Raw genomic sequence first — 22147 nt, forward strand, 5'->3', positions numbered from 1 at the left:
CCCAGGCAATGGCGTCTGCTCCTGCCAGAGCCTGGCGGACTGTGCTGGGGCTCCCTCCAGCCGCAGGCTGGGCACCTTACCTGCTCAGCTCCAGGAGCATTTCCCATCTCTTCCTCATTTCTCCTGTCCGTCCCTGAGTGCCTCAGATTCCTCTGAGCAGATGTTGGTGTCGGATCTCTAGGGCTGGCCTCGAGTCCTCACTCTGCCCTCCCGGGCTGGCCTCGAGTCCTCATACTTCCCGGGCTGGCCTCGAGTCCTCACTCTGCCCTCCCAGGCTGGCCTCGAGTCCTCACTCTGCCCTCCCAGGCTGGCCTCGAGTCCTCACTCTGCCCTCCTGGGCTGGCCTCGAGTCCTCACACTTCCCGGGCTGGCCTCGAGTCCTCACACCTGCCGGGCTGGCCTCGAGTCCTCACACCTCCCGGGCTGGCTTCGAGTCCTCACACCTCCCGGGCTGTCCTTGAGTCCTCACACCTGCCGGGCTGGCCTCGAGTCCTCACACCTGCCGGGCTGGCCTCGAGTCCTCATACCTCCTGGACTGGCCTCGAGTCCTCTGCTCTCACAAGCTTGCATCTGAAGTGCCTTCTATTCTGTCATGAAGTCCCAAGAGTTTTTTCATCTTTAAGTGTTCTTTTTATGTTTGGGATAGTTTGGGGGATTTATTGTGACTTTTGAGGACGTCTGTGAGTGTTACTGTCGGTGTTGTTTTGTATATTCTTTCCCTTTGTGGCCTCTGTCTTGGGTTGTCTGAGAGCACGGTGGGGTTACGGGGGCCGTGCCCTCGGGAGGAGACCTGTGTGTGCCTTGACTGCCCTGGGTGGCCAGCACTGGGGCAGAAGGAGTGGACTCCTAGGGAGCCCTCTTGTCTGTGTCCTAGACACAGCCCCAGCCCTCTGACTGCTGGCTTGGTGGGCAGCCTGAGACCATCCTGCCTTCTGGGAAGACAGCAGTTCTGACAAAGCAAAGCTGATACAACTGAAGGAAAAAATGGACAAACCCAAATCATAGCTGGTGACGTCAGCACTGCTGTCCCCACACATGACAGAACAGCTGTCCCAAAGGCTGCGAGGATGCAGAGGGCGGAGGCACCAGCCAGGGCCCACTAGCTGCAGGCACGGACCTTTCCACGCACCGTGGGAGCCTCCTCCACACAGGCCCTGTCCTCAGAGAACCTAGGATTCTGCAGTGTGCTCTCTGACCACAGTAAAATAGAACGGAAGAATCTTCACACTTGGGAACAAAACGGCACACTTTAAAATGACACCTGGGCCGGAGAGGAGGTCTCGAGGGAAACGATGCGTGGAGCTGAGTGAAGATGCAGGTGCAGCCTGGGAAAGCCCAGGGCCCCGCCAGGCAGTGCGGAGACACCCCCAGCCGTGGGTGCTTGCTGTGGAAAAGAGCTGTGGAATACCTGAGCTCTCCACACAAGACGTTTGGAGGAAGAAAAGTAGGGGGGAGGGGAGCAAAATAAGCCTACAGCAAGCAGAAGGAAAGAAGGAGGAGCCACAGGCAGTGCAGTGGAACACAGAGACAGGCCAGTTCCAAAGCCCACAGACCTCTCCTGGGACTGGCAGGAAGAGTGACCCAGGTCATTGATACAGGGGATGGTGTAGGAGGCACCGCTGCAGACCCCATAGGCTCTACCAGGGTCATGGGTGCAGGCGCAGCTGTGCAGTATGCTTCACAACTTACGTGAAATTGACAAATTCCTCAAAACCAGTTACTGCCACAACTTACCCAGTATCAAGTAGCTCCTTTGAAAAATTCTATCAATACAAAGAAAATAAATTCATAATTAAAAACTTCCCAAAAAGGAAACCTGCGGACCCACCCGGGCCATTGGAGAATTTCACCGAATGTTGAGAGAACGCCAGTTCCACCCTCTTGCAGGAAGCAGGAGAGAGGGAGCTCTTTCTAATTGATTTTACGAAGCTCACGCTATCACCCGGAAACCAAAATCAGACAGAAACAGTACTGAAAAGGGAAACTGGGCCCATATTCCACATGAATATACACACAGATCCTCAACCAAACTTTAGCAAATAGACTTTATCAGTATATAAAGAGAATTCTACACCAAGATCAAGTAGGATTTATTCCAGGAATACAAGACTGACATTTCAGAATTGGTTAACAAAATCTATTTAGGTTGCTGCAAAAGTAATTGTGGTTTTGCTATTGAAAGTGATAGCAAAAGCCGCAATTACTTTTGCACCAACCCAATACCATATTAGCCAACTGAAGAGTCATGTGATCACATCAACAATGCAGAAAAGGCATTTAACAAAATTCAGTACCTTTTTATGATAATGCTGTCGGTGAACCAGTAATGAGCAGAACGTCATCAACTTGGTAACAAGCATGTATAGAAACCCACAGCCAGGCCAGGCACAGTGGCTCACACCTGTAACCCCAGTGCTTTGGGAGGCCAATGTGGAGGATTTCCTCAACCCGGGGGTTTGAAGTCAGCCTGGTCAATATAGTGAGACCCCTGTAAGAATGAGCCAGGTGTGGTGGTGAGCACCTGTGGTCCCAGCTACTCAGCCAGCTGAGGTGGGAGGATCACTGGGATCGCTTGAGGTCAAGGCTGGACTGGGCTTACTGCATCACTGCACTCCAGTCTGGGTGGCAGAGCAAGACTATGTCTCAAAAACAAGAAACCTGCAGCCAACAACCTTTTTTTTTTTTTTTTTTTTTTTTTTTTGAGACAAGAGTCTTGCTCTGTTGCCCTGGCTGGAGTGCAGTGGCATAATCTTGGCTCAGTGCAACTTCCGCCTCCCAGTTTCAAGCAATTCTCCCACCTCAGCCTCCCGAGTAGCTGAGATTACAGGCACACGCCACCACACCCAGCTCATTTTTGTATTTTTAGTAGAGACGGGGTTTCACCATGTTAGCCAGGCTGGTCTCAAACTCCTGACCTGAAGTGATCCGCCCACCTCAGCCTCCCAAAGTGCTGGAATTACAGGTGTGAGCCACCACGCCTGGCCAAGCCAATATCATTTTTAACCGTCCTCCTAAAATCAGGAACAGGGCGGGAGCGTCTTTTCTCTACTTCTACTTGTCGGAAGTCACAGCTGCTGCCATTTGGCAAGAAAAGGAGGTCAAAGTGACACGCACTACAAAGGGAAAAATAAAATTGCTCCTGTCTGCAGATGACATGATTGTCTGTGCAGGAACTCTCAAGGAATCTACAAAGATCTTTTAGAACTATGAGTTCAGTAAGGTCACAGGATACGAGATCGACACACAAAAATCTGTCGTATTTCTGTTTACTTGTAATTATACAAGGAAGGCAACATTTAAAACAGAACCATTTACAATCACCTTTTTGTTTTAAGAAAAAAATAAACATTTGGTATAAATCTGACCAGACATGTCTAGGGCTTGTATCGGGTGGGACTGTAAAACCAACTGTGGCAAAAAAGACCAGAGGAGATGCGAGTGAAGGGATGAACGCTGCCCTCACGGCCTGAGGCTCCCGAGTAAGGTGTCCGTTCTCCTGTGCGCATCTGTAGCCTAACACAGTTCCTGCCAATGCCTCAGCAGGGATTTTCCTAGATACAAATGAGCTTATCGTATAGTATATTTGAAAGACAGACGGACTAGATGCCTGGAATTTTTTTTTTTTTTTGAGATGGAGTCTCTCTCGCTCTGTTGCCCAGGCTGGAATACAGGGGCGATCTTAGCTCACTGCAAGCTCCGCCTCCCGGGTTCACACCATTCTCCTGCCTCAGCCTCCCAAGTAGCTGGGACTACAGGCGCCCGCCGCCACGCCTGGCTAATTTTTTGTATTTTTAGTAAAGATGGAGTTTCACCGTGTTAGCCAGGATGGTTTTGATCTCCTGACCTCATGATCCACCCGCCTCGGCCTCCCACAGTGCTGGGATGACAGGCGTGAGCCGCCGCGCCTGGCCTCCCACAGTGCTGGGATGACAGGCGTGACCTGCCGCGCCTGGCCTCCCACAGTGCTGGGATGACAGGCGTGAGCCACCACGCCCGGCCATGCCTGGAATATTTTTGTAATGGAAAAATGACATGGGAGAAGTCATTCTTCCTGGCTCTGAGGCTTACTCTGAAGCCACAGAAATCAACATTGCGGTGATGGCAAAGAGAGAGACACGTCTGTGGAGAGAAGAGAAGACTCAGAAATAGGCCACACAAGAGAGACCAGCGGAGCTTTGACAGAGGCAGGAAACCCATTCATCAGATGGTGCTGGCAGCCGTAGGCAAGTCCTTAGCCCACATTGTACAAAACAGCTCATCAGAATCAGCCAGAGATCGAAACGTAAAACCGCAGGGCCTTTATAAAGGAGAAAACCTTTGTGGCCTGGGGCTGGGCAGCGTTCGTAGACTCACCACCTGAATCACACCCATAAGAGGACAGATGGACACAACTTCAGAGCTCTGGGCATCTGAGCTACGGACTGGGAGAAGATATTTCCAAACCGCCTATTTGACAAAGGACTCATATACAGAATATAAAAATACAGTCAAAAACAAACCCGAAAGCAATCCAGTTAGAAAATGGGCAAGAGAAGGCCAGGCACAGTGGCTCATGCCTGTAATCCTAGCACTTTGGGGGCCCGAGGTGGGCGGATCACAAGGTCAAGAGATCGAGACCAGCCTGGCCAACATGGTGAAACCCCGTCTCTACTAAAAATACAAAAATTAGCCGGGCGTGGTGGCGATGCCTGTAATCCCAGCTACTCGGGAGGTTGAGGCAGGAGAAACTCTGGAACCCAGGAGGCAGAGGTTGCGGTGAGCCAAGATTGTACCACTGCACTCTAGCCTGGGTGACAGAGCAAGACTCTGTCTCCAAAAAAAAAAAAAAACATGGGCAAGAGACACGAAGACACTTCCAGCACATCGACATCCGATGGGCGGGAAGCACAGGCCAAGACACCCGGCATCACTGAATGCCGGCGCGGGGGAGGATGGGGCGCGGGGGAGGACGGACCGCGTCTCTCGCATTGCCGGGGGACGAGCTGTGTGTCTCTCGCGTTGCCGGGGGATGAGTCGCGTCTCACGTGTTGCTGGGAACCAACTGCGTGTCTCCCGCGTTGCCGGGGGACTAGCCGCTGAAGCGGCAGGGTCACTCTGTAGAACAGGTGGTCGTTTTTCTCCTAAGCTAAACACAGCTACTGAGCTACGGTGGGACATAGGCATTTATCCCAGAGAAATGGAAACTCATTCACACGAAAGTCCATAACAGGCGTTCAAAGATGTGTTTGTTGTAGCCAAGCAGCGGAATCAGCCCGGGTGTCCTACAGGTGAACGGTTGAGTAGGTGGTTCCCACACCAACAGATGGCCCTCGGCAGGGAGGGGGAGTGGCGGGTGCCCCGGGCCCGAATGACCTGTCCTGAGTGAAGAGGTGCCAAGCTAGAGGCTGTGGCTCTCAGTTCCATTCTAGAGCATAACTAAGAAGACAGCCTGGGCGTGGCGGCTCACACCTACCATCCCAGCCCTGTGGGAGGTGAGTCCAGTGGGTCTCTGAGCCTAGGAGTTTGAGACCAGCCATAGTGAGACCTTGTCTCCAAAAAAAAAATGATGACAGAAACGTAGTGAAGCATCCAGGTCATGATTGCTGTGGTGCTGAGAGGAATCTGTGTGCGATCAGTGGTGTGGCCCTGCACACACGTAACACAAGTCCAGCTGGCCACGTCTGATGGCCTCTAGGTGGTGTGGCTGCCTGGGCTCAGTGCTTCTCTGAGGTTGTGAGAGACGCCCTCCCTGGGGGATGCTGGGCGCAGGTTCTCAGGGTTTTTACTGCTTCCTGCTATTTTAATTATTCCAAAATAAAAAGTTAAAGGATCAGGCGAGGCACGGTGGCTCACGCCTGTAATCCCAGCACTTTGGGAGGCTGAGGCAGGCAGATGACAAGGTCAGGAGATCGAGACCATCCTGGCTAACATGGTGAAATCCTGTCTCTACTAAAAATACAAAAAAAATTAGCCAGGGGTGGTGGCGGGCACCTATAGTCCCAGCTAATCAGGAGGCTGAGGTGGGAGAATGGCTTGAACCTGGGAGGTGGAGCTTGCAGTGAGCCCAGATCCCACCACTGCACTCCAGCCTGGGCGACACAGCGAGACTCCATTGCAAAAAAAAAAAAAAAAAAATTAAAGGTTCAGCCCTGATTTGATGATCTCCGAGAGGCAGTGACCGCGGGACAGATGGCAGTGGCCCTCTAGGACGCTCCCGTGGACAAGTCCCGGGTCTGCCTTGGTTCATGGGGGTAGGGGTGCTGCCTCCACAGCTGCCCTGTCCTGGCGTCTGCCCTCCACCCAGAATGTTCCTGTTGCCCCAGTACCTGGCCTGTGCGGCCAGTCCCTGGAGACCTTCACACATGTAGGTGGAGCCGGCACCTCTGTCTGGACGGCCTTGGTGATCAATGTTCTGTTCTGCAAACCTGTGTTTTCCAATAAACGTGGTGCTCTGAGTTCTAGAAACAGTGGTTGCCCCGCATGGACAACCAGATGCCGAGTTTCTGACCTCCGTCTCCACAGGCTCACCAGCTGGATTCCCTCCTGGTGGCTTCATTCCCAAAACGGCCACCACGGCCAAAGGCAGTGGCTCCTGGCAGACAAGTCGGCCGCCAGCCCAGGGCGCCTCATGGCCCCCTCAGGCCAAGCCGCCCCTCAAAGCCTGCACACAGCCAAGGCCTAACTATGCTGCAAACTTCAGTGTGATCGGGGCACGAGAGGAGCGGGGGGTCCGCGCACCCAGCTTTGGTGAGTCCCCCACTCTCTGTTGCTGTGGAGTTTGCAGAGACCGCCCTGAACTGGCTAAAGGTAGAACCTGTGTTTTCTTCAACTCGGAGCCCAGTCCTGGGACAGGCATGGCCGAGCCACTCAGAGAAGGACACAGTTTCTGATGTGTGTCCGCTGGTCTCTCTCCGGGTCAGGCCTCTGGGTCCCTCTTGTTCTAGTGACACCCGCTTGACCTGTTTTTAACAAATGGCCTTTGCAACTCTGTCTTGTCTTCCCTCTTCTTTTCTGTGGAGGCATTAGGGTGGTAGCCCTATCCCCGGGGGCAGCGGGTGGAATTGGGCCTGTGTGTCTCTGCAGAAAGTTTCTGTTCTTAGCTGGGCTTCGTGGCTCATGCCTGTAATCCCAGCACTTTGGGAGGCTGAGGTGGGCAGATCGCTTGAGCCCAGGAGTTCAAGACCAGTCTGGGCAACAGTGAGACCTCCTCTCTATAAAAATTGTGAAAATTAGCCGGGCGTGGTGGCGCGTGCCTGTGGTCCCAGGTATTTAGGAGGCTGAGACAAAAGGATCACTTGAGGACTCAGCGATCCTCCCTTGGCCTTAGGAGGCCAAGGCTGCAGAGAGCTGAGATCGTGCCATTGCACTCTGGCCTGGGCGACAGAGTGGAGACCCTGTCTCAAACAAAAAAAAGTTTCTGTTCTTTTCTAGCTCAAAAGCCAAAAGTCTCTGAGAACGACTTTGAAGATCTGTTGTCCAATCAAGGCTTCTCCTCCAGGTCTGACAAGAAGGGGCCAAAGACCATTGCGGAGATGAGGAAGCAGGACCTGGCTAAAGACACAGACCCGCTCAAGCTGAAGGTGGGTGGGTGGGCAGCTCTTACTGGGAGCCCAGAGGCCTCAACCCAGGGCCCCTGGAGAATCTGCTGTGCCACACGGAGCCAGCGTCTCCAGCCAGGGACCTGTCACTGCCAATGGGCCTGGCAGCCCTCGAGGACAGGGCGGCCTGAGGCCTGGTGGGCAGGGCAGAGTCAGGCCCCAGGCCGTGCTGCTCCCCGTGTGCCCAGATGACTCAGCGCTGATGGGGGCGGGCATTACAGGAGTCAGTGCCCCCGGCTGTCTGCAGAGACTGTTGAGGGCAGGCATCTCCTGGGGGCTGCTCTGGGCGCTGAGCCTCCCAACCTAGGGCGCTCACTGGGGGGTGAGGGTGCAGCAGTCAGGGTGTCCCTGCGCCGGCCATCAGACATGCCCTGCTGTGTGGCTTGGCCGATGGCCAGCTCTACAGGCCACATGCGCCTGTGACCTTGGGGTCCTTTCACAGGCACCAGGGACCTTCCCCTTCTCCCTCTGAGTCTGGGGCCTGGGATAGGCCAAGGGGTTGCACCACCAGAACCAGCGTTTGTGTCCCCAGTGAACATCTGGCTGAGACATGGGTGCCTCTGTCCCAGCCTCTGGCCCCAGGCCCTGGAACACGAAGGCCACCTGGCCCTGTGTCGTCTGGAGTCGGCTCTGTATAGTTGAGGGCAGGGCATACAGTGGGACTTTGTGAGCTGGGCTGAGCCCACCCCACGTGACCAGGCACTTCCTCGGCATCATGCCTCAGTTTCCCCAGTGCAGAGGAGGCGGGCAGGCAAGCGCCCAGGGCTCAGCAAGCTCCGTGTCTCCCGCAGCTCCTGGATTGGATTGAGGGCAAGGAGCGGAACATCCGGGCCCTGCTGTCCACGCTGCACACAGTGCTGTGGGATGGGGAGAGCCGCTGGACGCCCGTGGGCATGGCCGACCTGGTGGCCCCGGAGCAGGTGAAGAAGCACTACCGCCGCGCGGTGCTGGCCGTGCACCCCGACAAGGTGAGCAGAGCTGTCGGGTGGCTGCTGGAGGCCTTCGGGGGTGGGTCGCAGGGAGATCCTGTCCTGGCCGCCCGCGCATGCTTGTAAGAGGCGCTTACACCGCCTGTCACCCACAGGCCGCGGGGCAGCCGTATGAGCAGCACGCCAAGATGATCTTCATGGAGCTGAACGACGCCTGGTCGGAGTTTGAGAACCAGGGCTCCCGGCCCCTCTTCTGAGGCCGCAGTGGTGGTGGCTGCGCACACATCTCCACAGCTTGGGAGCTGTCGTGGGACCTGGGTCCCCACCGTGAGGGCCCCATGGGCGACGGCAGATGTGGCCAGAGTGGGGCTCCGAGCCCCGGGTCACCGCCTGCCCAGCATTCCAGGCACAGGAAGAGAAAGCATTCCAAAGCCTCTGATTGTTGTTTCCTTTTTCTCCTCCCGAAGGAACAGCTGATTCATGCTCCTCCCACAGTTGTCACATCTGTGATTTATTTGGTGTTTCCGGCGTGGCCTCTGGAGCACCAGCACATGGTGGGCCACGCGGCTGGTGCTCATGGGCCCTGGTGTTTGCACCGCACTTTGTAATCAGTCCCGTGGTTGTCTGTACAGAATTAAACTATTTTCCGATGACTGCTGTCTCCAGTGTGGATCCGCTCGTCCAGGAGCCGTTCACCAGCTGGGGCGCAGGACTGTGCTTCCTCAGCAACCTTGCTGTGGCTGGATTGTTGCAGGGCCTGAGTGGAGAGGAGAAGAGGGTCCCGGGGCTGCAGGGGCTCTGGGCAGCTCTAGGGGACCATGGAGCCCAGCCAGGGCAAGGCCAATGGTGGGGGCCCCTGCAGTCCCCAGACCCCACCTCCTCCACTCGGTCCCCACCCCTCGGCCCCAGGACTCCTCTCTCCTCTCCACTTGGCCCCTGTCCCTGGGCCCTGGACCTGGGAGCAAAGGTGGGCTCCACACTGCCCCTGTGCTAACCCCACAGGGCCAAGGCAGCATCCGGGCTTTCGGGCTGCTGGAGGACCAGGGGCCCGTGGAAGGAGAAGGTGACCGTGGTCAGCTCCCACCCTACAGCAGACTCGAGGAGGCCCTGAATCACACAGCACTGAACTCACCGCCAGGCTCTTCCTGTTTTCAGAGAATAATGACTACATTTGCTATGCACCCGCCACTATTTTTAGCTCTTTTAAAAAATAATGAGAACCTAAATAGGTGCTGAGATTTTCACATCAAAGTTGTCTGGATTCCGGCTCTGGGTCTGGCCACCCCGACTCAGACGCTCCTGCTCTGGGGGCAGCTCAGGCCACGCTCCCTCTGGGCTCTCCAGCCTCAGCCCTGTGCTGTGCGGCCCCCTCCTCTCCTGCTGCCGCCCACGTCACACCCGAGCTCCAAACTAATCCCCCAGCCCCTGCCCCTCCCTCGCCCCAGACCCTTAACTCTGAAAGCTCGGGTCCCTTCTCCCCACCAACTTCCCATGGCCTGTGGCAAACCCAGCCACCCTGCCTGGACAAGTGAGTGCACCTCCCTCTGGCTGGCCCCACAGCCTTCCTGTCAGGGGCCTGAGCCTCCGGTTGTGTGTGGAGGGCAGCGGGTGGCCGGTCTAGGCTGGGCCGAGATTGCGGAGGATGGAGGAGGGTGTGGAGGGCAGCAGGTCACCGGTCCGGGATAGGCCAAGATGGAGTGCATGGAACAGAGGCCAGGACGGTGGAGTCTGGGTTGCAGGACAGGAAAACCCCCATCCAGGCTGACCCAGCTCAGAAGGGAGCCTGCGGCCCACACCTGGCCACGCAACTGCCAGAATTTCTCCTCTTCCAACCGCTCAGCTCAGCATGGAGACACGCAGGTGCACAGGCATGTACAAGCCGCGCGCACACACAGACATGGCTGCACAAGGTCACACACGGTGCTACCCAGACACCCACACATGAAAAGCCCAGGATGCACCATCTTCCCAGCCGGCCACTGGCCTGAGTCCTGCCCACAGTCACCAAGGCTCCGTCCCACGCGCAGGAGCCCTGTCTGCCATCACCAAGCCTGTGGCTATGCTCTGTCCTGCACGTGGACACAAGGTCATCTTTGCAGGGTCATAATGCATGGACCATCTGAAGCTCTAAGAGAGGCTGCACCTGTGTGACACCGCCTTGTGTGACAGCATCTTCTCGGTGACTTCGTGGAGATACAAATACCAGCAGCCAAGCATCAATGCTCACATCACTGGCCCTGGGGGAAATGCAGGTTGGAGCCACAGCAAGATGCTGCCACACCCATTAGGGCAGCCAGTCAAGAAGACCCACCAAGCCAAGTGTCCCCACGAATGTGGAGAAGCCCATGCCCTACTCAGTCTGGGTGGGAGCTTAAAATGGCACAACCACTTTGGAAAACTGCTTGGCAGTTTCTTCAAAAGCAAAATAGAGGCCAGGTGCAGTGGCTCACGCCTGTAATCCTAACACTTTGGGAGGTCGAGGTGGGTGGATCACCTGAGGTCGGGAGTTGGAGAGCAACCTGACCAACATGGAGAAACCCTGTCTCTACTAAAAATACAAAATTAGCCGGTCGTAGTGGTGCACGCCTGTAGACCCAGCTACTCGGGAGGCTGAGGCAGGAGAATTGCTTGAACCTGGGAGGTGGAGGTTGCAGTGAGCTGAGATCATGCCATTACACTCCAGCCTGGGCAACAAGAGCAAAACTCCGTCTCCAAAAAAAAAAAACAAAATAGAAATTTCGTATGAAATTTAGCAATCCGCTCCTAGGTGTTGACCCAAGAGAAAAGAAAGGGCAAGGCTACGCAGACATGTTCAGGAACAACCCATGATCCACGCACAGGTGGGCATGTGAAGGAGCTGTGTGCATCCACGCATGGGTCCTGCTCAGCACGGAGAGGGGTGAGCTGCTGGTGTGATGGCAGCACAGGGCATCCCCGAGTGTGTTCGTCCATTCTCACACTGCCATAAACACATATCTGAGACTGGGTGATTTATAAAGAAAAGAGGATTAATGGACTCACAGTTCCACATAGCTGGGGAGGCCTCGGGAAAGTTACAATCATGATAGAAGGCGAAGGGGAAGCAGGCACGTCTTAGCTGGTGGGAGGAGGGAGAGCGAGCGAGTAAAAGGGGAAGGTGCTGCACGCTTCCAAACAAGCAGATCTTGTGAGAACTCACTATCCTCAGAACAGCAAGGGGAAGTCCGCCCAGGATCCAGTCACCCCCCAGCAGGCCCCTCCCCTGACGTGGGGATTACAGTTTGGCAGGAGATCTGGGTGGGGACACAGTTCCAAACCATACCGTCAGAGAAGCAGCGAGCTCAGTAAATGGGGCCAGATCAAAAGGAGGGAGGTAGTGAACAATTGCATTCGTGTGAAATTCCAGCAAATGTGAAGTCCTCAACAGGCCAGCAGCAGATCCGTGGCTGTCAGGGGTGGGCGGAGGAGGATGTGCTGGCTTCAGGCAAGCACGCGTCAAATGCCTCAAACCGTGCTCCTCAAATGTGTGCAGATTGCATTTCTGTCCTGCGGGGGCTCAGACCCTCAATAGTAAGCTCCAGTGGGTGAAGCAGGCTGCTTTCCAGGTGGCCTGTGACATCCCCCAGCCCCTAGATGTCCAGCTGCCCTCAGGCCACCTCCCTGGGCTCCCATGGGCCTCTTCTCCCTGTGCCCCTCGGGGACCTCCAGGGCTCTGAGGAAGGCCAACTCCAGAGATGTGGGCATCTGCCCCAAGATGGAGGCCCCCGCCGACTCTGTGGACCTCCAAGTGGGAGGACTTGGCTGCAACGAGATGAGGAGGGCACTGAGTCATGCAGGAGGCCAGTGTGCCTGGAACGAGGTTCAGATCTGGGGGAGGGGCTGATTTTGTCCCTGAGCTGCTTTTAGCAGAAAAGCTGAGTGCTGAGGTCACCTGAGGCTGAAGTCCTGCTTATGCCTTCATCTCCAGGAGCTCATCCCCACTCCTGCACTGTGGCTGTAGCTCCAGGCAGCCGCACACTGACCCCACCCCACAGGCCTGGCTGGAACTGAAGGTCCAAGCCCCATGGCAGACCCTCATCCAGGCAGCAACCCCTGGGCACAGGAGGCATGGCAGGGACACCAATTTCCTCCTCCTCCTGTCAGTTCGGGCAAAGATTCCAGGGCCACAGACCACCATCTGGCTGCCCCAAACTGCTTTCTCCAAAAGGGCGTGCTCCAAAGCTTTGCCCACCGAGTCCTGTGGCTGCTCAGTGTCCTGCCGGGCCTCACCTTAGGTAACAAACAGCAGTAGCCTCAGCAGCAGCTGGCTGTTCTTACCTTCACTACCTCCAGGAGCTTTGAGCAAAATTACAGCAACCCAAGGGCAGGGGGAGGCTGTGCTGCCAGCGGAGGGTGGCCCCTGTGCGCATACCAGCACTCAGAGCCCCTTCAGATGGGGTGGGAACCTGCCCCCAGCCCCGGGTGTGCCGGGCAGTCACACGCAAGCTGAGGATGCTGGTCTCAGGTCTGGGGCACCTGCTTTGTGGAAGAGGTTGCAGATCCTGTAGATGTCATGGGCCTTAGATTAGAATAGAGGGGGCTTCTGGCTGGTCTAATGACTGGAGAAGGGCACAGAAGAGGCAGGTCTGTGTGGCACAGCCCCCACATTCTGGCCTTGGCACTTCCCCAAGATCAAACTCCAAGTCCCTGCTGCCAGCCCCCTCAGCTGCTGATATGGTTGCCTCTGTGTCCCCACCCAAATCTCATCTCTAATTGTAATCCTCACATGTTGAGGGAGAGAGGTGATTGGATCCTGAGGGCGGTTTCCCCATGTTGAGTGAGTGCTCACAAGATCTGGCTGTTTGATAAGTGTGAGGCTCTTTCCTCTTTGTGCACTCTCTCCTGCCGCCTTGTGAAGAAGTGCCTGCTTCGCCTTCCACCATGATTGTAAGTTTCCTGAGACTTCCCTAGCCACGGGGAACTGTGAGTCAATTAAATCTCCTTCCTTTATAAATCACCCAGTCTTGGGTTGTTTCTTTTTTTCTTCTTCTTCTTTTTTTTTTTTTTTTTTTTTTGAGATAGAGTCTCACTCCGTCCCCCAGGCTGGAGTGCAGTGGCGCAATCTCGGCTCACTGCAAGCTCCACCCCCCAGGTTCACGCTATTCTCCTGCCTCAGCCTCCTGAGTAGCTGGGACTACAGGCGCCCGCCACCACGCCAGGCTAATTTTTTGTATTTTTAGTAGAGATGGGTTTCACCGTGTTAGCCAGGATGGTCTTGATCTCCTGACCTCGTGATCCGCCCACCTTGGCCTCTCAAAGTGCTGGGATTGCAGGACTACAGGTGTGAGCCACTGTGCCTGGCCTTTTTTTTTTTTTTTTTTTGGATGTAGTGTTGCTCTGTTGCTCAGGCTGGAGTCAGTGGCGCAATCTCGTCTCACTGCAACCTCCACCTCCTGGGTTAAAGCAATTCTCCTGCCTGAGCCTCCCGAGTAGCTGGGATTACAGGCACACGCCACCATGCCCAGCTAATTTTTGTATTTTTTTTTTTGAGACGGAGTCTGGCTCAGTGGCCCAGGCTGGAGTGCAGTGGCCGGATCTCAGCTCACTGCAAGCTCCGCCTCCCGGGTTTACGCCATTCTCCTGCCTCAGCCTCCTGAGTAGCTGGGGACTACGGGCGCCCACCATCTCGCCCGGCTAGTTTTTTGTATTTTTTTAGTAGAGACGAGGTTTCACTGGGTTAGCCAGGATGGTCTCGATCTCCTGACCTCGTGATCCACCCGTCTCGGCCTCCCAAAGTGCTGGGATTACAGGCTTGAGCCACCGTGCCAGGCCTAATTTTTGTATTTTTAGTAGAGATGGGGTTTCACCATGTTGGCTAGGGTGGTCTTGAACTCCTGACTTTGTGATCCACTCACCTCGGCCTCCCAAAGTGCTGGTATTACAGGCGTGAGCCACTGCACCGGTCCCCGGGTATTTCTTTATAGCAGTGTGAGAACAGACTGTTAGAGCTGCATAGCTAGAGACCCTGGCTATGCCCAGACTCCTCTTTCCTGGGTCAAGCAGAGTGGTTGCTGTGGTTCCTGCCATGGCTCTGCCAACCCCCAGCCCAGGAAACCACACCTCAGGCCAGACGTCCTGGAAACTGAGGTGGGTGGATCACTTGAGATCAGGAGTTAAAGACCAGCCTGGCCAACATGGTGAAGTAAGTCTGGCCTTACTTCAGACTTTGCTCTGGGAAGGCGCCTGGGGACCCGGCACCACCACCTGCTCTCAGCACTCAAACACTAGGATCATCCATGAGGCGTGAATGGCAGTCCCCATGGGGCCCTCACATCACAGCCAAGTGGACATTGTCCATGCTTACTGGGTGTGTTGTAAAAGCAAAGCCACAGTCGAGACTTCACTCCCACCTCGATGGAGTGACAGGAACCAGACTAAAAAACTAAACAAAATGTACAAAGCCATTTGTTTTTGTTGTTGGTTTTGAGATGGAGTCTTGCTCTGTCCCCCAGGCTGGAGTGCAGTGACCCAATCTCAGCTCACTGCAACCTCTGCCTCCTGGGCTCAAGTGATTCTCCTGCCTCAGCCTCCCCAGTAGCTGGGATTACAGGCGTGTGCCACCACACCCAGCTAATTTTTGTATATTTAGTAGAGACGAGAGTTCCACCATGTTGGCCAGGCTGGTCTTTAACTCCTGATCTCAAGTGATCCACCCACCTCAGTTTCCCGAAGTGCTGGGATTAGAGGCCTGAGTCACCACGTCCAGCCAAAACAATTGTTTTTGGACATTGAGGAGCATGCAGCATAGAACAGGGGCCCTGAGAAGAGGGAGCCACACATTCCTGGCTCACTGCTAGGGCCACTGTGGCATGGGACAGTGGCCCTGAGGGAAGCAGAAGGAGGTCAGAGTTCAGGGTTCCTGAGGCAGAGCCCAGCCAGCAGGGATCTCTGGGGAGAAGGAGCCCTGAAAATCTTCCTTGGCCTCCCCTATGTTGCTAAGTACTGGGATACAGGATGTAAAACCGTACAAAGTCAGGCAGGAAGACTGGGAGCTGGGAGCTGAACAGTCCACAGGAAATGAAAATGACACCAGATGGGAATGCCATCTACGTGAGGGACCCAGAGTAATGAAAGTGTGAATATGTTGGTAAATAAGACCCTTTACTCCTTTTAACATTTATTTTAATAATTGTGCCCCACTGTAATCCCAACACTTTGGGAGATTGAGGCAGGAGGATCTCTTGAGCCCAGGAGTTTGAGACCAGCCTGGGCAACATAGCAAGACCCCATCTCTATTAAATAATAATAATTAGGCATGGTGATGGCACCTGTAGTCCCAGCCACTGGGGAGGCTGAGGCGGGAGAATCGCTTGAGCCTGGAAGGTTGAAGCTGCAGTGAGTCATGACTGCACCACGGTAGTCCAACTCGAGTGACAGAGCAAGACTCCATCTCAAAAAATAAAAATAATTTTAAAAATAATAAAAATAATTGTTAAAGCTAAAACAATAACAATGCATGGTGGGGCTTATGGCATACATAGAAGTAAATTATCGTGAGCTTCTTAATTGACAGAGGTGTGTGTCACTCATCTCACCAGAGGCTGGTGGAGATTAGGTACGCTGCATGTCACAAACTCTGGAGGAACCTGTGAAAGTGAAGCAGAAAGATGGTGCCAGTAACACAACAGAGGACAAAAACATGGACTCCTTAAAGAAATCAGGGAAAGAAAAAAACAAGGAACAAAGAATAAATGAAAAAAATACAAAATAAATAGCAAGGTGGTATACATAAATTAAAATATAAAAATTCCAAATAAAAGGTAAATATTTTCAGACTGAATAAAGGGCAATATTCAGCTATATACGGTGTATATAAATCCACTTTATATATAAAGACACATATAGGTTAAATGTGACAAGATGGAAATAATACAACATACAAACACTAATTATAATTAAGCTGATGTGGCCATATTAACATCAGACAAAGCAGACTTCAGAACAAGGAATATTAACAGAGAAAAAGAGAAGCAGCCCATAACGATACAGGGTTCTATGTATTAAGAAAATATAGGCCTGGCGCAGTGGTTCATGCCTGTAATCCCAGCACTTTGGGAGGCCGAGGCAGGCAGATCATGAGATCAGGAGATTGAGACCATCCTGGCTGACACAGTGAAACCCATCTCTACTAAAAATACAAAAAATTAGCCGGGCGTGGTGGCAGGTGCCTGTAGTCCAGCTACTCCGGAGGCTGAGACGGGAGAATGGTGTGAACCCAGGAGGCAGAGTTTGCAGTGAGCCAAGATCGCACCACTGTACTCCAGCCTGAGCAACAGAGCGAGACTCAGTCTCAAAAAAAAAAAAAAAAAAAAAAATTAATGTTCCCAAATACGTATGCACACAATAACAGAACTTGGAAATATATAAAGCAAAAACGGACAAAAGGAGAAAGAAGTAAATTCACAACTATAACTGGCTACCTCAACACTCCTCTTTCAGTAATTGATAGAACAAGTAGACATAAAATCAGTAAAGATATAAAAGATTGAAAAACAAACTTTATCTAATATATATTTATAGCATATTCCATGAAAACACTGAAGAAATCATTATTTTAAGTACATATAAAACATTCATAAAGATAGACCATTATGAATCATAAAAAACTCAATAAATTTAAAAAGACTGAAATAATACAAAGTATGTTCTCTGACCTGAATAGAATTAAATTAGAATTCAATTACAGAAAAAAAAAATCTGAACCACTCCCACCCCAAGCTATTTGAAAATTAAATAACACACTTCGAAAATAACCCATGGGTCAAAGAAGAAATCACAAAGTAAATTAGAAATACTTGATTAAAATGAACATCAATGTGTCAAAATTTGTGAGACACAGAGTGATGCTTAGAGGGAAAAAGTATAGGTTTAATTGCTTACATTAGAAGAGAAAAAAGACCAAAAAGTAAGAGTAAATTAAACCCAAAGAAAGCTGAAGAAAGAAAATACAGAGGAGAGCATAAATCAATAGAATAAAAAATAGAGAAAAATCAATGAACTCAAAAGTTTGTTTTTTGAAAAGATAAATAAAATAGGTAGACTTCTAAGTAGACTACTCAAGAAAAAATTACCAGTATCAAGAATAAAAGGGGAGCTATTACAACAGCACTTATAGGCATTAAAAGGATAATAAGGAATATTATGAACAACTTTATGCCAAAAAATTTTAATAATTTACATAAAATGGACAAATTCTTTGAAAGGCATAAATTACCAAAACTGACTTATACAGACATTTTGAAACATCAGAATAGGACTATATCAAATCAATTGAACTTGTAATTAAAAACCTTCTCAAAACAACAACAACAACAAAGATTTAAAAACTCCAGACAGGTTTACTTTGAAATCTATCAAACTTTCAAGGAAATAGTAATACCAAATCTATACAAACTCATTCAGAGAATAGAAGAGGAAGACACATTTCCCAACTTAGTCTATGAAGTCAGCATTCTACTGATATCAAAACCAAAGACATTACAAAGAAAGAAACCTATAGGCCAGTCCAGTGTCTCTCAAGAATGAACACAGATGTAAAAATGTTTAACAAAATGCAATCAAATTGGATTCAACAATATATAGGTGTGAGGGGGTGGGGGGCGTATCCAGGAATGTAGCATTCCCTTAACATTCAAAATGAGTCAATGGAAAATAGTGTTTTATCTGGAAACTGCAAAATTAATAACAAAATAAAATACATAAACACTGAATAAAATGAGTCAATGTAATTTACCACATTAATAGAATAAAGGAGAAAACTCATAAGGTCATCCCAATATATACAGATAAAGCATTTTACAAAACTGAACTATTTGCGGTGAAAACTGCTGTAGTTTGGATGTGGTTTGTGCTCACCAAAATTCATGTTGAAATTTGATTCCCAATGTGGTAGTGTCAGGAGGTGGAGCCTAGTGGGAGGTGTTTGGGTCATGGGGGCAGATCCCTCATGAATAGATTACTTTCTTCCCAAGGGGTTGTTAAAAGAGTTTTAAAGAGTCTTCCCCACCCCATCTCTCTCTCTCTCTCTCTCTCTCTCTCTCTCTCTCTCCACTCTTGTCATGTGATCTCTGCACATGCCGGCTCCCCTTCTGCTTCTGCTTTCGGCCATGAGTGGACTAGATGAAGTTGCCCAATCTTGAACTTCCCAGCTGCCAAAATTGTGAGCCAAATTAACCTCTTTTCTTTACAAATTACCCAGCTTCTAGTCTTCTGTTATAGCAACAGAAAACAAAGACCAAAACTCATAGCAGGCCAAGCGCAGTGGCTCTTGCCTTTCAGAGGCTGAGGTGGGTGGTCACCTGAGGTCAGGAGTTCGAGACCATTCTGGCCAATGTGGTGAAACCCCGTCTCTACTAAAACTACAAAAAATTAGCTGGGTGTGGTGGCGGGTGCCTGTAATTCCAGCTACTCTGGAGGCTGAGGCAGAAGAATTGCTTAAACCTAGGAGGCAGAGGTTGCAGATCGCACTACTGCTCTCCAGCGTGGGCAAGAAGAGCAAAATTTCATCTCAGAATAACAAACTAACAAACAAACAAACTCATAGCAAACTAAGGGTGGAAGGGAATTTCCTTAATCCAAGGAAGGGCACTTGTGAAAAACCTACAGCTACTATCATACTTAATGGTAAAAGACTGAATGCTTTCCTTGAGAAAAAGGCAAGGATGTCTATCTTAGCATCTCTTTAGCCTTGTACCAGAGGGTTGATCCCAGCCAATAATAGGGGAAAGGCATAGAGAATGGAAAGGAAAAGGAAAACTGTTTTAGACACGTACACCATGACTAGGCTTGTAGAAAATCCTGAGGAACCTACAAAATATGTAACTAGAACTAATAAGCAAGCATAGCAATGTTGCAGGATACAACAGCAATATCAAAAATCAATTTTGTGAAAAACAAGGTAAATAAAATGAAGTCAATAAGAAAACAGAAAAAATCATTTTTGTGCCTATAAAGTAGTAGTGAAAAGTTGGAAATAGAAATAAAAAATATGACTTACAATAACATCACAACCATGAAACACTTTCAGATAATTTTCACAAATATCTGCAGAACCTATTTACTCATAAAATTATTACTGCTAAAAATAAAAATAAAAATAAAAATCCTGCAATTTTTTTTTTTTTTTTTTTTTGAGACTGAGTCTTGCTCTGTCCCAGGCTGGAGTGCTGTGGTGAGATCTCAGCTCAGTGCAACCTCCCCCTCCCAGGTTCAGACAATTCTCCTGCCTCAGCCTCCTGAGTAGCTGGGATTACAGGTGCGTGCCACCTTGCCTGGCTAATTTTTGTATTTTTAGTACAGACGGGATTTCATCATGTTGGCCAGGCTGGTCTCAAACTCCTGGCCTTAGGTGATTTCCCCTCCTCGGCCTCCCAAAGTGCTGGGATTACAGGCTTGAACCACAAAGCCCGGCCAATTTTGTTGAAATTTAAATAGAACTAAATAAATGAAGGGGCATACCTTGTTCATGGATTAGAAGACTCATAGTAAGATGTCAATTCTCCCCAAACCAATCTATGCATTCAGTGTAATCCCAAGTTCCATCAGACCTTTCCATAGAAACCAGCCAGCTGATTCTAAAATGTATATGGAAATGCAGCAAACCTAGAAAAGCAGAAAGTATTTTGAAAAAGGACGAAGTTGAAGTACTTAACTACCTGCTTCCAGGACTGGCTGTAAAGCTACAGCAGTGAAGATGTGGTGCTGTTGCATAAGGATAATACACAGATCAATGGGACAAAACAGAGTCTAGAAATAGACCCACATAACCACGGTCCATTGATTTTTGACAGAAGTCCCAAAGAAGCCAATGGGGGAAAGAAAAGCTTTTTCTACAAAGAGTACTGGAATTGGGCTCCCACAGAAAGAAAGGAAAAGCCCTTATCTCATAGTATACAATCCCCACCCATTGGTTTCCGTCCCCATCGGACCGTCCTCTCAGCCTCAGAGTGGGCCCCACCCAGCCATCCTAGTCATCCTGCCTCCATCCCAATTTCACCCTTCTCTTATCCCCGCAGCAGAGGGTCAGGTGGGGAGGAGGTGGTCAGGGGAGGCTTCCTGGAGGAGGATGAGAAGGACCTGGATGAAGGAAGGAGCAGCATGCTCAGGGCAAAGGCATAGAGGAGAGATTCTGGATGAGGGTCACTTCTGAATCCAGCCCAGACACTCCTTTCTGGGGTTCAGTGTGGGCAGGCAACTGCATTCCCAGGTCCACAGGGTGCAGTGGTGGCTGGAGGAGGGGGAGTTTGCAATAGTGGGCCATAGGGCTCTAGTCCCATGCTCTCCTCCCTGACGAGGACAGAGATGGCATTTGTCAGTCTGTAGGTAACTGTGAGCTGGGAATGTAGCCAAAATAGTTGGTGGCAGAACTACAGCTAGTTCGTGACACAATAGCTGCAGGGGTCACACGCCACCCTGAGCTGGCAGGTTTTCATGGGATCACAGTCATTGCTGTTCTCTGCCCTCTGCCTGTCCCCTTCAGGTGGCTGGGCCTTCCTGGTCCCCTGCCTGGCTGTGGTGGAGGCCAAGGACAGCCAGGACCCGGGGAAGATGCAGTTCTGTGATGGCCAGGCCTGTGGGCACCAGGAGTAGAGGGAAGGAAGGATGGCTGGGGCTGGGGGCTGGGAGCAGAGGGATGCTCAGCCACCTGCTGTGGTGGACGGCTGATGAGCTGTGCCAGAGACGCTGGGGTGGGCAGAGGACTGGGGAAACTGCAGTCTCCCAAGGAGGTCGGGAGCTGGCCTGGCCCAGGGAGGCCCCTCTGCTGGGGAACGAGGCCAAGGCCCGAGAGTGACGCAGCCTCCCAAGGCCACGCCGCCAGTGAGGGGCCAAGCCTGTCCTTCCCGAGTGCAGCACCACTTCCGGGACACACACGTGGTTCTCAGTGCTGGGGGCCGGAGCAGCCCCCGCCGGTCTGGCCAGGACTCAGTGCAGGAAGGGGCTGCCCCAGGCAGGGCCCTGTGAGGGACCTGGTGCCCTCACAGCTCTGGCAGCTGCCATCCAGTTTTGAGCCACCCCAGTTTTGTTTTGTTTTTTTCTTTTAATGCTTAAAGAATGCAGCTGTATTCACGTCCATTGGGACAGCTCAAAATGTAGTTGATAAATCTATTCAAATTTATTTTCCTAGTAGAAGCCCTGAAGGGGTTGTTTCCTGTTTGTTGAAATGAAATCCACGTAGCATAAAGCGGGCTGTTTCAAAGTGTGCGATTCAGCGGCAGTTAAGTGAACTCACACTGCTGTACAGCCACCGCCCACTCTCTCTGGCTCCAGAGCGTTTCTGTCACCTCACAAGGGGACCCTATCCCACTCCCCCGCGTGCTCCCCAGCCTCAGCACTGCAGTCGCGTTTCTGTCTCTGCGAATTTGCCTGTCCGGACGTTCCCTATAAACAGAAGCCTACGCCTCGAGGCCTTTGTGTCCGGCTTCTCTCACTGGCATGCCATCTTCAAGACTCATGCATGCTGCAGCCTGTTCCAGAGCCTCATTCCTCTTGAAGCTGAATCACGGTTCATGTGTGGCGGGACCACAGTTTGCGTGTCCGTGCTCTGCTGATGGCACTGGGCGGCCTCCCCCGTGGCTGCCGTGGCTTGTGCTGTGATGGACGCTGTGTGCACAGCTTTGTTCTAGT

General features: G+C 51.7%; 1 protein-coding gene across 3 annotated transcripts in view; it reads left to right on the forward strand.

The window, feature by feature from the left end:
• Window positions 1–9159, forward strand: part of GAK (cyclin G associated kinase) — an 88177-nt gene extending 79018 nt beyond the window's left edge. For all 3 annotated transcript variants that reach the window (XM_008018174.3, XM_008018175.3, XM_008018177.3), the window contains 4 exons: window positions 6502–6726; window positions 7411–7559; window positions 8369–8545; window positions 8662–9159. In XM_008018174.3, the coding sequence (XP_008016365.3) occupies window positions 6502–6726; window positions 7411–7559; window positions 8369–8545; window positions 8662–8763 (653 nt within the window). In that variant the 3' untranslated portion in view covers window positions 8764–9159. The remainder of the gene's footprint in view (window positions 1–6501; window positions 6727–7410; window positions 7560–8368; window positions 8546–8661) is intronic.
• The last annotated feature ends 12988 nt before the right edge of the window (window positions 9160–22147 follow it).

Source organism: Chlorocebus sabaeus, chromosome 27 (genome assembly GCF_047675955.1).
Source record: "Chlorocebus sabaeus isolate Y175 chromosome 27, mChlSab1.0.hap1, whole genome shotgun sequence".
NCBI classification, from domain to species: Eukaryota; Metazoa; Chordata; class Mammalia; order Primates; family Cercopithecidae; genus Chlorocebus; species Chlorocebus sabaeus.